Source organism: Acinonyx jubatus, chromosome A1 (assembly GCF_027475565.1).
Source record: "Acinonyx jubatus isolate Ajub_Pintada_27869175 chromosome A1, VMU_Ajub_asm_v1.0, whole genome shotgun sequence".
In the NCBI taxonomy this organism is placed as follows: domain Eukaryota; kingdom Metazoa; phylum Chordata; class Mammalia; order Carnivora; family Felidae; genus Acinonyx; species Acinonyx jubatus.
Genome location: NC_069380.1, coordinates 137,381,341 through 137,396,442, shown reverse-complemented (window position 1 = coordinate 137,396,442; position 15,102 = coordinate 137,381,341). Strand labels below are relative to the sequence as shown.

Genomic DNA, 15,102 nt, shown 5'->3' with positions numbered 1-15,102 from the left:
CTCCTTCCCCTGGTGTCACTCCGCACCCGCGCCCTCTCCTCCCTCCCCTCCCTTCTCCTCCCCGCCCCGCCGCGCCGCGCCGCTTATAGCCCGCCGCGCGGCTGCTGGGCGCAGACTGCTTGGGCAGCCAGAGTGGAGGCGGCGCGGCGGTGGCGCTGCGGAGACCGGGTCCAGACGCCAGGCGGCCGCCGGCGCGCACAGCGCTTCCTCGCTCCCTCCCCGGAGTGCACTGCCCGCCTCCTCGCGCGGCGCCGGCAGCCGCAGGCTCGCTCCCCTTCCCGAGACGCGATCCCGGAGACGCTCCGCGGGTCGCGGGCAGAGGCCGCGGCGTGGGAGTCGCCAGGCGCTGTCCTCTTCCCGGCTGGCGCCCCATGCGCGCTCCTTTCGCCCGGCTTGTCGCCGCCGCTCCCCGGGGCTGAGACGTCCGCCTCGTCTCCTCCTGCCTGGTGACCTAGGCGAAAACCCATCTGGTTGTGCGCCGACGCCGGTCGCCTCTGCTGTAAGTTTCATCCGCTGCCCGGGACCTGTTGCGGGCGCCGCGGCTTTGCAGGGCTGCTCGGCCTGCGGGGGTGCGTTCCGCCCCGGAGCCCGGAACTCCGACTTGGGAGGAAGTGGGGGAACTGTTCTTGGGGAGGAGACCTCGGGAGCCGCTGCTGCCCTTCCATAGCGTGCAGACGCTGGCCATCGCCGGAGGGGCCTCCTCTCGTCCGCGGCCCCCCGGGACGAGCTGCTGGGGATCCGAGAGCCCGGCCAGGGTAGTATCTGTCTCCTTCCTCCGCCCGAAGCGGCGCTTCCCTCGGGTGGGTGTCGCTCTGCCCGGCACCGCGCAGCCCCTAGGGCCGAGCAAGTTGCACCCTATCCGGCACAGGGGAGCGCTGGGGCCACACGCACGCACCCTTCGTCAGGGCATGTTCACTGCAGCGGAATGTCTGTAGGGAATGAATGAAAACTTCCTGAAAAATTAATTTCCTCTCATGCAGGTATTTGGCCTTCAGTGTAATATTCTGAGTTTCGAAGGATAGGAATTGGTGGGCGTGGTGGGGACGAACGAAGAAACTTGTTCAGGATGCAATTTCGTGTTGCCCTCTCAGGTGTGGCCAGCGCGTTAAAGAGCGTTGCAAGTGTTCTAGGCGGCTGTATGGTCGATTGTTTTTCTCGTTGACAGTGTCTTTCTAAAGTTCCATTGTATCAGTAAGGTAAATGCCCGAGAAAATCTGCCTACTTTCTCCTTTGAGTGCATTGAGAACAGGTTCAAAATCTTAGGAGATGTGATGGGATGCAAAGTGTTGGAAGCAGAGGGCTTGGGTAAAGAGCATTAAGTGAACTGAACTTATTGTAACTAGGAGTCCTTTTGATGTTCACGGTAACAGCAGCCGTTTTCTCTCTCTTCTTTGTAGATGCAGGTCAAGTATATGTGTGCAGTTTTTTTTTTTTTTTTTTTTTTGGCTACTTACTTGGCACGCAAATATTATTTCTCTGGGGGCTTAAAAATGCCAGAAGGATGATTCATTTTCTGTTGAAGGTATGTTTAGTGACTGCATAAATGACTTCTGCTGATATTTTGATGTTTGCATAATTTTCAACCAGAAAGCAGGTCATTTTCCTTGGGTCTTTAAGTTTACCTTTTATTTTAAGCAAATATTGCTGTAAGAGTGTTGGATTTTGACTGTGACATGCTTCTCCATCTGGATGGTAGCCAAGATGACAGGCTAGCCTCTTCCTTCTGGTTTTGTGGGCCAACTTGGAAGATGCAGGAGCATAAACATAGAATGCATAGGGATGCAGATCCTATATCCTAAGGCCTTCTAAACAAACTGTTTTCTTAAGTGTAAGCCTCCTGAATGTTGTTTTACACTGTCTGAAATCTAATGCTCAGGGAAACATGTTCTGGGTCCGGGTGTGATCCCCACTCGGTGTGATGGCACTGTGGTGCTTACATACCTTGGGCAGGCAGTCTCATTCTCCAGTTACGGCTGTATTCGCTCTTAGCTTGAGAGAAGGCAGCTTTTGAGGGTGCTTTCGAAACATTAGCTTAAAAAAAGAACTATTGATTTGATTTGGCATGTTTGTGAGTTTCTGTGTAAGGCATAGGAATACTCATACTATGTTTTTTTTTTTTTTTTCCCCTCATGTTAGCTTTTGAGGTTTAAGCTTAAAATCGTGCTCAAAGTACTTGGGACTGGATGTACAAATTCACAACTGTAATGGTAGAGCATCAGAGATGTTAGGCTCTCCGGAGCACTGGGCGTTGGTTAAAAGGGACCAGACTGTAAAGGCTTTGCTTGAGGTAAGAGTGATGTGTGGCTCCTGGGTCCTAGCCTAAGTCACCATGGACACTAATGTTGTCTTCCGAACAACAGAACCCTAGGACTTTGTTATTAACTTTCTTCCAGTAAGCTGTTTACTCTTGATGAAAAGTTACAATCCAAAAATGAAGGAAAACAAGTTGCCTCACCTAACGGCTCCGTGGCGGGAGAGTCAAGGGCAAATCTAGTGCTGCCTTTGCTGTTTGCTGTGCTGTGCCACAGCTGCTCAGGAAATCCAGCTTGGTATCTAGCCCGTGCATCTGTGGTACATCATGCATTTGCATGTATTAATAATTACTGCAATATAAACCAAAACAGTAAATATCCGAGCGGTTGAAGGAAACAAGGAGGCGGTAGGTTTCAGCTCTGTGCTGTGAGAACTAGCTGTTCTGGGTTTGGAACAGATACTGTAACTCACACAGTTTACCCTCTTGGGATAAACAACTTCCTTAAGAATCCCTGGACAGGCAGGTTCTTGAAGGCTTTATTGCTTTGAAATAACAGAAGGAGACAGTTTGAAAAAAAAAAAAAGCATGTGGTTCTGCTTTTGAAGGTAGGTGATAGGTATTTACTATGTCTTTAACCTACAGTTTACCTCCTGAAAAAAGCCAAAGAGAGCATTAGATTTTGCAGTAATTTCAATAATATGGAGGAAAGCATGTCAGTCAGCAAATAAATTCTAGGGTGGCCCTCAATTAACAACGGCTGGCAACACACACACACACACACACACACACACACACATGCACAAGGGCTTTTGGTTTAGATAAGGCAGTGTTTGCATTTTGAACTCCTATGCACGTGCCCGTGTTTGCAGGTACATAAGGATGATTCTGGTAATGCACTGTCTAATCGAAAAGAGAGGGATGGATAGATCCTTTGTTCTTGCATCTTGTTTTCTAAGAATTGATATAAAGCAGGAAGAATAGAAAAACAGCAGTCATGGGTATGCTACTCAAAATATTCTTCCTTTTATGTTTGCAAATCCTCATTTTGGAAGCTGTCCAGAGCGAGAAAGATGGGTGGTGATCGTGGCCAGGATCTGTTCTGTGTTTTCACAAAAGCCTGCTCATCAGTACTTGGTCATGTTTATATTGGTGTTCTTTGAGGACCCTGCAGTGGTAGAATTGTCTGGTTGGAAATTATTTGTGACACTTAAAGAAAGATCCAATCATAGTAGCAGTTGGCCTAGGCCTATGATTTTAATGTCACGTTTCCCATTGACTGTGATTCAGAGAGAGACTGGATCTTACTAAAGGAGTTCTTAATGGGATTAATTAATAGGTATTTTGTTTTACACATGGCTTTATGTTGCATAGGGCATAAAAGCTGGTGCCCATCCTGGCGTTACGAGAGCTGGAGGCCCAGCATTTTACGTGGCCTGCGTGAATCAGCTGGACAAGGGACAGGAAGGTGTGAGAGTGAGGCCTGGGTTTTGCTGACTTACAGTCTCGAGGACTTCAGTATCCTGAAAGTGGGCAGTCAGGTTTTCCAAGACGAACCTGCTTTAAAGCAGTGGCTTTTTTTTTTTTTTTTTTTTTTTTAAACAGTGTTCCAGTAGCTCAACAGTGTTCCAGTGAATGCCTTTCCTTCTAGGTGGCCGTCTCTAACACTGGACAGGAGTGACTGTCCACTATTCAGAGCAGTGGGCAGTAAGACCAGTGGCGAAGTCTCCTGTTTTCTCTGTTCACGACTCCTTGTTTTGCTTTGTTCTGCTGTTCTGAACCTCAGGAGCATCGCTGTTCAATGGTCTGTTTTGTTTTGTTTTGTTTTGTTTTTAGGAGTGGAAACAAAATGTCAGTCAGCGTGCATGAGAACCGCAAGTCTAGGGCCAGCAGCGGCTCCATCAACATCTATCTGTTTCACAAGTCTTCCTACGCGGACAGCGTCCTCACGCACTTGAACCTTTTACGCCAGCAGCGCCTCTTCACGGATGTCCTCCTCCATGCTGGAAATAGGACCTTCCCTTGTCACCGGGCTGTGCTGGCCGCGTGCAGCCGCTACTTTGAAGCCATGTTCAGCGGCGGCCTGAAAGAGAGCCAGGACAGTGAGGTCAACTTCGACAACTCCATCCACCCCGAGGTTTTGGAGCTGCTGCTTGACTACGCGTACTCCTCCCGGGTCATCATCAATGAAGAAAATGCGGAATCGCTCCTGGAAGCCGGTGACATGCTGGAGTTTCAGGACATCCGGGATGCATGTGCAGAGTTCCTAGAAAAGAATCTGCACCCCACCAACTGCCTGGGCATGCTGCTGCTCTCCGATGCGCACCAGTGCACTAAGCTGTACGAACTCTCCTGGAGAATGTGTCTCAGCAATTTCCAAACCATCAGGAAGAACGAAGACTTCCTCCAGCTGCCCCAGGACATGGTGGTGCAGCTCTTGTCCAGCGAAGAGCTAGAGACGGAAGATGAAAGGCTTGTGTACGAGTCTGCAATTAACTGGATCAGCTATGACCTGAAGAAACGCTATTGCTACCTCCCAGAGCTGTTGCAGACAGTGAGGCTGGCTCTCCTGCCAGCCATTTATCTCATGGAGAACGTGGCCATGGAGGAACTCATCACCAAGCAGAGAAAGAGCAAGGAGATTGTGGAAGAGGCCATCAGGTGCAAACTGAAAATCCTGCAGAACGACGGCGTGGTAACCAGCCTCTGTGCCCGGCCTCGGAAAACTGGCCATGCCCTCTTCCTCTTGGGGGGCCAGACCTTCATGTGTGACAAGCTGTACCTGGTAGACCAGAAGGCCAAAGAAATAATTCCCAAGGCTGACATCCCCAGCCCCAGAAAAGAGTTCAGTGCATGTGCAATTGGCTGCAAAGTGTACATTACTGGGGGGCGGGGGTCTGAAAACGGGGTCTCGAAAGATGTCTGGGTTTATGATACCCTGCATGAAGAGTGGTCCAAAGCTGCCCCCATGCTGGTGGCCAGGTTTGGCCACGGCTCTGCTGAACTGAAGCACTGCCTGTATGTGGTTGGGGGGCACACGGCTGCGACTGGCTGTCTCCCGGCCTCGCCCTCAGTCTCCCTAAAGCAGGTAGAACACTATGACCCCACAACCAACAAATGGACCATGGTGGCCCCACTCCGAGAAGGCGTTAGCAACGCCGCGGTAGTGAGTGCCAAACTCAAGTTGTTTGCTTTCGGAGGTACCAGCGTCAGTCATGACAAGCTCCCTAAGGTTCAGTGTTACGATCAGTGTGAAAACAGGTGGACGGTACCCGCCACCTGTCCCCAGCCCTGGCGTTACACAGCGGCCGCTGTGCTGGGTAACCAGATTTTCATTATGGGGGGAGACACAGAGTTCTCCGCCTGCTCTGCTTACAAATTCAACAGCGAGACTTACCAGTGGACCAAGGTGGGAGACGTGACGGCAAAGCGCATGAGCTGCCACGCCGTGGCCTCCGGAAACAAACTCTACGTGGTTGGAGGCTACTTTGGCATTCAGCGATGCAAGACTTTGGACTGCTATGATCCAACGTTAGATGTGTGGAACAGCATAACCACGGTCCCGTACTCGCTGATCCCTACTGCATTTGTCAGCACCTGGAAACATCTGCCTTCTTAGGTGCGGGACATCGTGAAGGAAGCGAGCGTGAGGTAAGACGTTAAGTCAGTGCTTCTCAGCCTTGACCGAGCCTAGGAACCTCCCAGAGAGCTTTTCAAGAGCTTCCCGTCCCAGAGACTGGATTTCATTTGGTCTGGGTAGGTCCCAGGCCTCAGCACCTTTAGAACGTTTTCTAGTGATTCTAATACACAGCCAGGTTGAGAACCCCTGACCTACGTTAATGATGCCAACCCATGCTTAATGAGCCCTCCCTGTATGCCTGGAGCCGGGCCGTGTGTTTCACATGGATCATTTCATTTGATCCTGACAACAAACTCGCAAGATACTATTACTAGAGCGTTTTATAGATGAAAACAACTGATGCACACAGAGGTTAAATAAGTAAGTTGCCCAAGGTCATAGAGCTTAGTCTGTGGAGGAGTTGGTAGAGAAAACAACCCAGGCACTCTGGCTCCAGGGTGGAAGCATGTGAGCATCATGCTCAACTGCTTAATAAACTTGAGCTTCACATTGGTATCACTCCAGGAGATATTTGGTGACGTCCAAACTTAGATTCCTCAAACCCTTTTCTGGAATGAAGTAGGGTGTAAAAAACTGAATGCTTAAATTTATTCGTAGTTCATTCTCTCCAATATTATTTGTTTGCTTATTTAAAACTTCTTTTCCTCAAAAAAAAAAAATAATAGTCCCCTTTAGGCATTTATTAGCTTTCGAGGGAAGTCAAGGTCTATCCTTGTAAAAAAGTTGCACCTGCATTGTATAAATTTGTCTGCGGCGTGGATACACTGAACCATCTAGACCGCCTTATACTGCAGCCTTTCAGAGTTAATCAGACAGGCTGAGCCTATTGTCAGGGCTAACAAAAGTTGTCTTTCCGTGTCATATATCTGAGTCCATAATGGTCGTCTTGTGTACTTAAGAGTATATAATACCCTTGGCTCAAATAATTAATAGGTCTACACAGTTCAGTGTTCGTGAAGCTAATGGCCGCTTTGCTGCCGTTAAGCATCCTTAGTATTGGCCCCAGGAACCACTTAGGCATGTCTAAGTGTAGCACAGAATACGTGGACTTTGTTGATTTGTTTTGCTAATTCATGGGCTTGTTCCTAATAGTAAGAGAATAAAATCAAAACTTTGCTTTGGAGGAAGTACAGTGAAAACTGACTCATTCCTTGAAAACTTTTGGCTCTGTTTTCCCTAGTATGTTTCACATTTTTGAAGGGGACTTTCAAAGAGAAAAAAAGGAAATCAAGGAGTCTTTGCGAGCAAAGCAAAGAGGGATTTTGACTCATTTGTCTTTTCTTTCCACATTTCGTACAGCTCGTTTTAAGACACCACTAAAGTTGGCCTCACTTTTACAATTACTCTTTCTTTCTTTTTCATCTCTTCAGTTATCTCTCCAGCCCATTACAGTTAGTAGAATTCTTATAATATATTGTAACCTTGGAATGAAGTTTGTTCAAAGGAGCTGGAACAGTCAGAAACCTCCTGTGGGGAGCTGGGCTGACAGCGTCCCACACCAAACTGGTTTTTGCAGCCTTGCTGGCATCTCAGTAATCCTAAGTAAACAAATGCTCTGAATGTGGTTATTTCCTCTGCGATATGAGCGCATGACTCAAGTCTAAAGCAGGTTTCAAGAACCTTCTAGGCAAAAGCATCAATTAACATCACGCCAAGTTCGGTGTTAGTCCAGAACCGACTAAGTTTGCATGGGAGAGCCATAAAAATTGCCAGTGATGGTGGTGGCACATCAGAATGATGACTGGTCGATTGGCTGGCATCCTTGGAGCAAGGTAAGGAAACTGAGGCAGGAAGAGGCCACATGTGCATTCTGGCTCTGGCTCTAAGCTGTGGTGTCTAGACCTTTCTGTACTTCGGATCCCTACTTTGTCAAATGAGTGATTTGAATGAGGCTTCTCCTAGCTCTGTCCCCAGACTTGGGTGAATTGATAAGGGGTGGGGGAAGGGAGAGAAAATACCTTGCCCAGTGCCTGGCATATATCAGGTGTTCAATACTCTTAGCTTTGTTTCCTCCTTCAATTTAGACCTTAGCTTGTCATGGAATTAGCTTTGTGTGTGGAGTTTGACCATTATCTGATTGGAATGTTTGTACTTCATTTTTGGTGCCTCCTTTCTCAGCCCAGAGTATGTTGGCAAACACTTGAATTCAGCCTATCCTGGGTATTTGAACCTAAGCACATACTTCCGGTCCCTGGGAAACGAGCAAATAAAGTGTTAGGTCATATGTGAAACACCTACCCACCCTTGGTGCTCCCAGCCGGAGTCCAGCCCACAACAACGAAATCTGACAGGGCCCGGTTTGCCTTTTTAAAGGGCGGCGTGAGCCTGCTCAAAGCCACCCTTGCAGTTTCCGATAGGGAGAACGTTGGCTTAAATTTCTCGAGTTTTCTACACAAAAGATAGTGTTAAAACACTTAAGCTCCATGGAGTGACTTAAAAGAGGTGCTGTGTAGGTATCAGCCCTAAACTGCCAAAACTTCCGGGACATCTCTTTGATCTCCAAGTGTAGGTGCTAACCGAATTAATACAGTGTTAACAAGAAGTTTCCCTAGGTCTAAAAGCTCATTCACCAAGGGGATTTTACTCTCCTGCTGCTCTGTCAGTGGGTGTGGGAAGGACAAAAAGGAAATTACGTAAAAAAAAATTTTTTTTCTTTTAATGTTTATTTATTTTTGAGAGAGACAGAATGCGAGTGGGTTAGGAGCACAGAGAGAGGGAGACACAGAATCCGAAGCAGGCTCCAGGCTCCGAGCTGTCAGCACAGAGCCCGACGCGGGGCTCGAACTTGTGAGCTGTGAGATCATGACCTGAGCCGAAGTCGGATGCTCAACCGACTGAGCCCCCCGGGCGCCCCAGGAAATTACTTTTGATTACTCTCCCGTTTTCATGGTGCTGTGTGGCTCCAGCCTGACACGTGACAGCTTTTGGATTTTGATTTATTTCTTCCTTGTTTAGATATTTCCTTTCCCTTCCCTTTCCCTTTCCCTTCCCCTTCCTCTTCCTCTTCCCTTCCCTATTTGAGTATGCAGCATCGTGAAGTGTCGTGTTATTACAAGATACATTCTTCTGGCCGAATGTTGATCTATAGGTTACTGGGAGGTGGGGTAGAAGGATGACTCTGTAGTCTAAGGAATGCCTTGAGAGCTTGAATCACGGTTATGAAACTGCCAAAAGAAACAACTAACGAAATGAATCAGACTTCTGAGCACACAAAAGCGAGAAGAATTCAGGGCAAGTAATGAGCAGCCCCTCCTGCGTTCCCTTTGTGTGCACTTAGAGTTCTAGCAGCAGGAATGAGATTCCTCCACTGGTGCTGGAAATGTGCTCTCTGAACAGATAGGGCGAGTGTTTGAGAGACAAAAACCCTGTGCAGAATTTTCCCCGTATCTATAAAATTGGATACAGTGGGTGGGGATGGCGGCTTGTGTGAGGAGATAGCGGCTCCCATGCAATGTGCAGCCTCTGTGGTTATGGCTCCCTGAATTTATATTCACGCTTGACGTCGGTAGTCTGTAGATCATAAGTGCATACCATAGCTGGCGTCTCCCAAGTGTGGACTGATGAACGTGGAGAATAAACTCCCAGCCTTGGGCTGTGGAGGCCTGGTATGTTAGTCATGTGAAAGGAAGCGAGACTGATTTCTGCCGTAATGAATAGCAGAGATGCATTTAAATAAGAGGATTAATATGTCTGCCTTCTATATGGTGAATAAATTGATTTGGGGATCCTTTGTGGGAAATGGGCCAAGGAGGGTTTGCCCAAGAATCTTTTTTGACCCTCGGCCGATCGCTTCACAGTGGCTCTGCTTAACCATGGAGATGAATTATGAATGTTGGAAGCGGAAGGTGGCAACTCATAACAGCACCTGGACGTATATAAGTTTGTATTTGAACATACGCACGTTTAAGGTTTAGTAGAGAAATGAAGATTTTTCTTTGGGCGCCGTTGTGTCTGTTCAGCTAGTCTTCCGTATCCGTGCACACCCCATGCGTGTGCATCGAAGGCAAGCGCTTTATCCTTGCACACTTGCTACTGAACAAGTACTTAAGACCTTTAGAAGCAATATTGACCGGCTCTGTCCTGATGTTCCCTTTTTTTGTAGATTTCGAGGCTACTAACAAGAATCCTTTCGTTCCCTCTGCTTTAGCTCACTCCATCACTTGGCGAGACAAAACCAAGATTTCGACTTTGGAGAGGCCAAACTTAATGAGGAGGAAGAAAAGAAAAAGGAAAAGAAGTTGCTACAAGACTCGATTACAATCCACTGCACCTTGTAAATGCTCTAACTGGACATGAAGGAGGGGGTGGGGGAGGGGGTGGGATTTTCAGTGCAAGTAGCACATGGTTTAAATATGAATGGATGAACCTGTGATCTAGTCCTTGTCTTGTAATTGTGGATTAATGTCAGCGTTAATCAGCCCCTCAAAGGGAGAGAAAAGCCGGGCCTTTTCCCTTGCTGTACCATATTCAGCATTTGATTTCCATGGGCTCCACCATTTATGTGTAAAATTTGAAATGGTTGTCACCTCTCTCCGAGGAGCAAGCTTGAAGCCTCCACACCAGCTGCTGTTGGAGATTGAAAGCCCAACTGTGGGGCCAGGAGGGGAGCTGGCTTGGCTGGCCGCAGAGTGAGGACCCCTGGACTCTCCACTAATCTCTGAGGGGTTGTGCTCCCCAGGAAGGTTCTGAACAATGGGGCCATTGTTGGTAGGCATTTGGTGGATGTTCTTTTCTATTTATAAGTGACTTTAAACTTTCCCTTGGCTGTTAAGAAGTTTGTTATAGATTGAGCTATTTATTGTTTGAGGCCTGCATGCTGAAACAGTGCTTAAAATGGTCTTCACGTGTATGGATGTGTGTGGATGGTTGTATGTTTTGCACAATTTTGTGGCTGTTGGTGAAGCGCTTTGCTGCACAAATATGAAAACTTGGGAGTTACTGTTTGGAGTATAACTGGAGGGTGGGTTGGGAAGGGGGGGGTTTGTAAATGTCAAGACAGGGAAGGAGTACAAAACAAAAACAAATCACATCGTAGAGGTAGAGGACGCACGGAGGTCTCTTTTCTTAGACTCACTCACTTTTAATGGTGTTTCGTGGGCCCTACTCATGCTGATGGCTCATGGGGTGAGAGGGAAGGCTTCCTTCTGCCCTGCTCCTTCCCATCTGGTTCACCCACTTCAATCTCAGCTACTGAAATTTGGAAAGGACCAAGTCGCCTCGCGGTTTTTTTTCCTTTGTGTAGTATCCTGAAATCCTGGAAAATGCTATGGCATCGTTTTGTATATAGGGCACAGGTAAAGGCATTGCCCCCCGAGTTTATTTATTTCTCTATTTATTACCCTGTGAAAATGCTTTGCCATAACCACAGTTACCAGGAAAAGGCTGAATTGTCAACAGACGTCAGTGAATTCGCTCGCCAGATTTGCTCGACCTGGATGCATTGTTCTCGCTTCTCGCCTTACGACGTCGCAAGCGTTAGAAGTTCTTCAAGACCGCGTTCACGTTGGCACAGGGTAGACTTCAGCGCTCACCCTTCGCGAGGTCTCTAAAAGAACTCTTTGGTGTGTAAAATGACACATCTGGCAGGGAGACACCAAAGAATTACGAGCAGTGGCCCCCGTTGAGAGGTTTTCCCGGGAGAGGTGGGAATCTGTTGTGAATACATTCTTTGCTAGTTCGAGTGTTTGTTTACTAACCGTGTGCCGTGATAGGTATTAGTGCCGGACCCCACAAGGCGCTTCCTCAGGGGCGTCGGGGAAGGCCAGGGGTTGCCAGTCAGCACCGCTTTCATCCGTGCTGTTCACGTTACCGTAGTTTAGAAAATAGAGCTTAGGACTGATAACAACAACCTTTTACATCGTGAGTGTGTTTGCATTGTCTAGTGACAGATCAACCCTTCGCATTTCTCTTTACCTGGATGCTTTAGACTAACTGTCCCTGTCTGTTCGTGCCACGAGTAAGTGGGCTATCGCTGGACCAAAAGCAATGAGCCGTTGGAATAAAAGCATCCCAGTACTTTTCCAGCAGTCAGCCCCTCGCTCCTAGATGTGTTGCAAGCCATGCAAATGTCTAATTGCACCCTGGCAGCAGAGGGGTGGCGTTTATACTGTAGCTCTTACAGCTCTCCGGTTTATGATGCAAATCTGCCGAGATGTGTGTGTGTCACTGCGTGACTTCTGAAAGCGGGATGAATTTTCTGCAGCTGTTTCAAAGTTGTGGTCTGTCCTTGAATCCTCTATTAATTACTGTGTGTGAGCCAGAGGGAGCCGTGGTCAGGGTGGGCCCCCAGCCTGCAGGGAACTTTCTGGACTCCCGCTCTTTGAATTGATGTAGGCATTTGGGCTCACTACTTGACCATTCTCACCCTGTGAAACGTCCCCCACTTTGAAGCAAACACAATTCACAGCACAGTGCACACAAAAACCTTGGCAGAAGACAGAGAAGGTTCTTCTTATTCTGTGGACTGGTTGCTGTGGAAACAGATAACAAAGGGCAGCCTTCCACTTCTGGTATAATTGTGTAGCCCCCTTTTCTCTGGGCTTGACACCTGTCTGAATAAGAGTGATTAGAGCTGAATAATATCCCTCTCTTGGCTGTTGAATATGTGGTTCACGTACAAAACTCCGTGTAAGTTGAAGTGAAGTGTTCGTGTTCATATGTGCTCGGTTGCCACTACTACATTTTTGAGGTTTTGTAAAACTGTTATTTTTGTTTTTCACAATGTGAAACTGAAGGTCAAATAAATTATTAGAGTTCTTCTCTTCATTGTGTGTGTGAGTCTTTATTTTAATATAACAGAACTTAATCTGCGGAAATCTTGTGTCCTTTCTAAGCTTAATCAAGATGAGGGTCGTCGCGTGTATTTTCTGAAGGCCTTTCTTGCGCCATCTAGTCACGTACAATCAGGAAAGCAGTTTTGCGCATTGAGTCATTAAAAATGTTGGCCTTTTAGGATATTTCTTTAAGCGAAGCAAAACACCTCAGTTCTGGGTTATTGGTAGCTTAGGATATAAAAAGTCACATACCATGCAATGTTAAGACAGCGTGTGTAATGTATAGAAGAAGTGATTTTTTAAATCCAGCTCGTGTGGGTTATATTTTGGTTGGAAAACAGAAGGGGTTGGAGTTCAATCCCCTTTTCATCTGATGTGCCTTAGAAATCATTTAAAGTAAGTGGGAATATATGCCTATTATTTCCCTGGATTGGCACAGAAAAACACAAGTTTAATCCCTCTGATACACTTAGCTTCCCCCAAGTTTGAGAGCCAGTGTCCCAGCTGGCTCAGTATAAAGACTGAGGAAGACTTTCACCCCCACCTCACGATCACTTCCTGTCACAACAAGATGCTCCTTTATCACTTGGGCTGGGCTCCTTGCTGTTTTAATGTGCAGAGCAATGTTGGGCATAATCTTTTTCGGATAGGCAATAAATGCTACCTAATTAGAACTCTAGGAGAGCTCACGGGTAGGCAGAATGCAATTATAGCCTTTGGACTTTGACCAAAATGCCAGAGCAGATGCCTTGGGCTTTACAGAAGGATCATCCAGTGCTGTGCTGGGTGAGGCTGGTCTAGTGCCAAGTTTTGGAGGCCTCAGATCCCATGGGCAGGGTGCTGATGACCCATGGAAACCCTGTTGATGACACAATATACAACACCATATGACAGGGAAGAGGGAAAAGTTAGCAGCTGGGAGTCGACACGTGGGACTTGGATGTTCAGCAAAAGTCTTGATGTTAATCCTCAGAAAGGTTGAGAATGACTCCTAGGGAGATGATTGGAAACCAACCCTTGATACCCAGCAGTTCTTTTTCTTGATCATCTCAGTGAGGACATGTAAGGAGAGTGGAGTAGAGAAGATACTTCAAATACTTAATTTTTGTTAATTTGGACATTTCATTTCATTCAGACGTTCGGGTCGCCCAAAACAGTGGATGAACTGGTTTGGATCGCCTTCGGTTGCGTGTAATAGGAAAATAGGAATCTGGCGATGATGGTGGCTTAACCGCAGTGGTGAAACTGTTCGGCAGCTGGCAGCCCAGGGCTGTAACGGTGCCATGCACAAGCCCACGGAGGTCTGGGGCTGCTCCTTCTGCTTTGCCATCTTGGGCATGGACCTGTGGGCCTCAGGATAGCAGCTGTAGCTCATGGCATCACATGGGCTTTCCAGTCAGCAAAGATGGGGACAGGCTAAGGGAGAGAAGCATGGGCCAGGTGAAGCTCTTCTCTTTTCTGGGGACAGTAATGGTTTAACAAAGGACCCACCTAGGAGACTTACACTTCTCTCTTGTTGGCCAGAACCAGGTCACGTGAACTTCTAAGAAATAAGGGAGACCGAAGAGAGGCGTGCTTTCATTGGAACACATTGTCAGCTCACACAAAAATGTGATTTTGTTAGTGAGGATGAAAGGAAGAATGAATGGATTGGCAACCACACAAAGAGTCACTTTAAACTGTAGCCTCGTTGATTGATTACGTTGTACTCAGACGACACGAAGGACGTGCTTTAGGCTCTCTCTTAATCCTCACAAAAAATGTAGGTAAATCCAGAACTTTCTTAACATCTCTGAACCTCAGCTCCTTCATTTATAAAATAAGGATTAATACTCTCTAATAGGAAGAGTTAATGATTCACAAATTTAAATTAAAAAAAAAATCTAATGTTAGTTTTGAGACAGAGGGGCAGAGAGAGAGGGAGACACAGAATCTGGAACAGGCTCCAGGCTCTGAGCTGTCAGCACAGAGCCCAATGCGGGGCTTGAACTCATGAGTTGTGAGATCGTGACCTGAGCTGGAGTCGGACACTTTACCAACTGAGCCACCCAGGCGCCCAAAACTTCACAAATTTAAGACAAAGCACTATACTTAGTGCCTGGCATATAGTAGGTTCTTGATGATTTTCAGCCATCGTTTTAATTTTTATTTTTAAAGTTGTTTTGGTTTTTGGTTTTGTTTGTTTGTTTGTTTTGGAGAAAAAGAGAGCCTGAGCAGAGGAGGAGCAGAGAGAGAGCGAGAGAGAGAGAATCCCGAGCAGCCTCTGTGCTGTCAGGACAGGGCCCAACGTGGGGCTCGAACTCACAGAGTGTGAGCTCATGACCTGAGCCAATGTCAAGAGTTGGACGCTTAACTGACTGAGCCGCCCAGGTGTCCCAAAGATTTTATTTTTTTAAGTAATCTCTACTCCCAATGTGGGGCTCAGACTCACAACCCTG

The 15,102-nt window shown here is 47.3% G+C and overlaps 1 protein-coding gene across 1 annotated transcript; it reads left to right on the top strand.

Annotated features, from left to right (window-relative positions):
- Positions 1–361: 361 nt before the first annotated feature.
- ENC1 (ectodermal-neural cortex 1) lies at positions 362–12,656 on the top strand. The gene is made up of 3 exons (XM_027040088.2): positions 362–499; positions 4,088–5,902; positions 10,039–12,656. Exon 2 carries the CDS (start codon positions 4,101–4,103, stop codon positions 5,868–5,870), a length of 1,770 nt encoding a protein of 589 aa, XP_026895889.1. The 5' UTR covers positions 362–499; positions 4,088–4,100; the 3' UTR covers positions 5,871–5,902; positions 10,039–12,656.
- The last annotated feature ends 2,446 nt before the right edge of the window (positions 12,657–15,102 follow it).

What these genes read in the sequence shown, in the direction of transcription:
- ENC1 (XM_027040088.2), top strand. Translation starts at nt 4,101, where the DNA reads ATGTCAGTCAGCGTGCATGAGAACCGCAAGTCTAGGGCCAGCAGCGGC.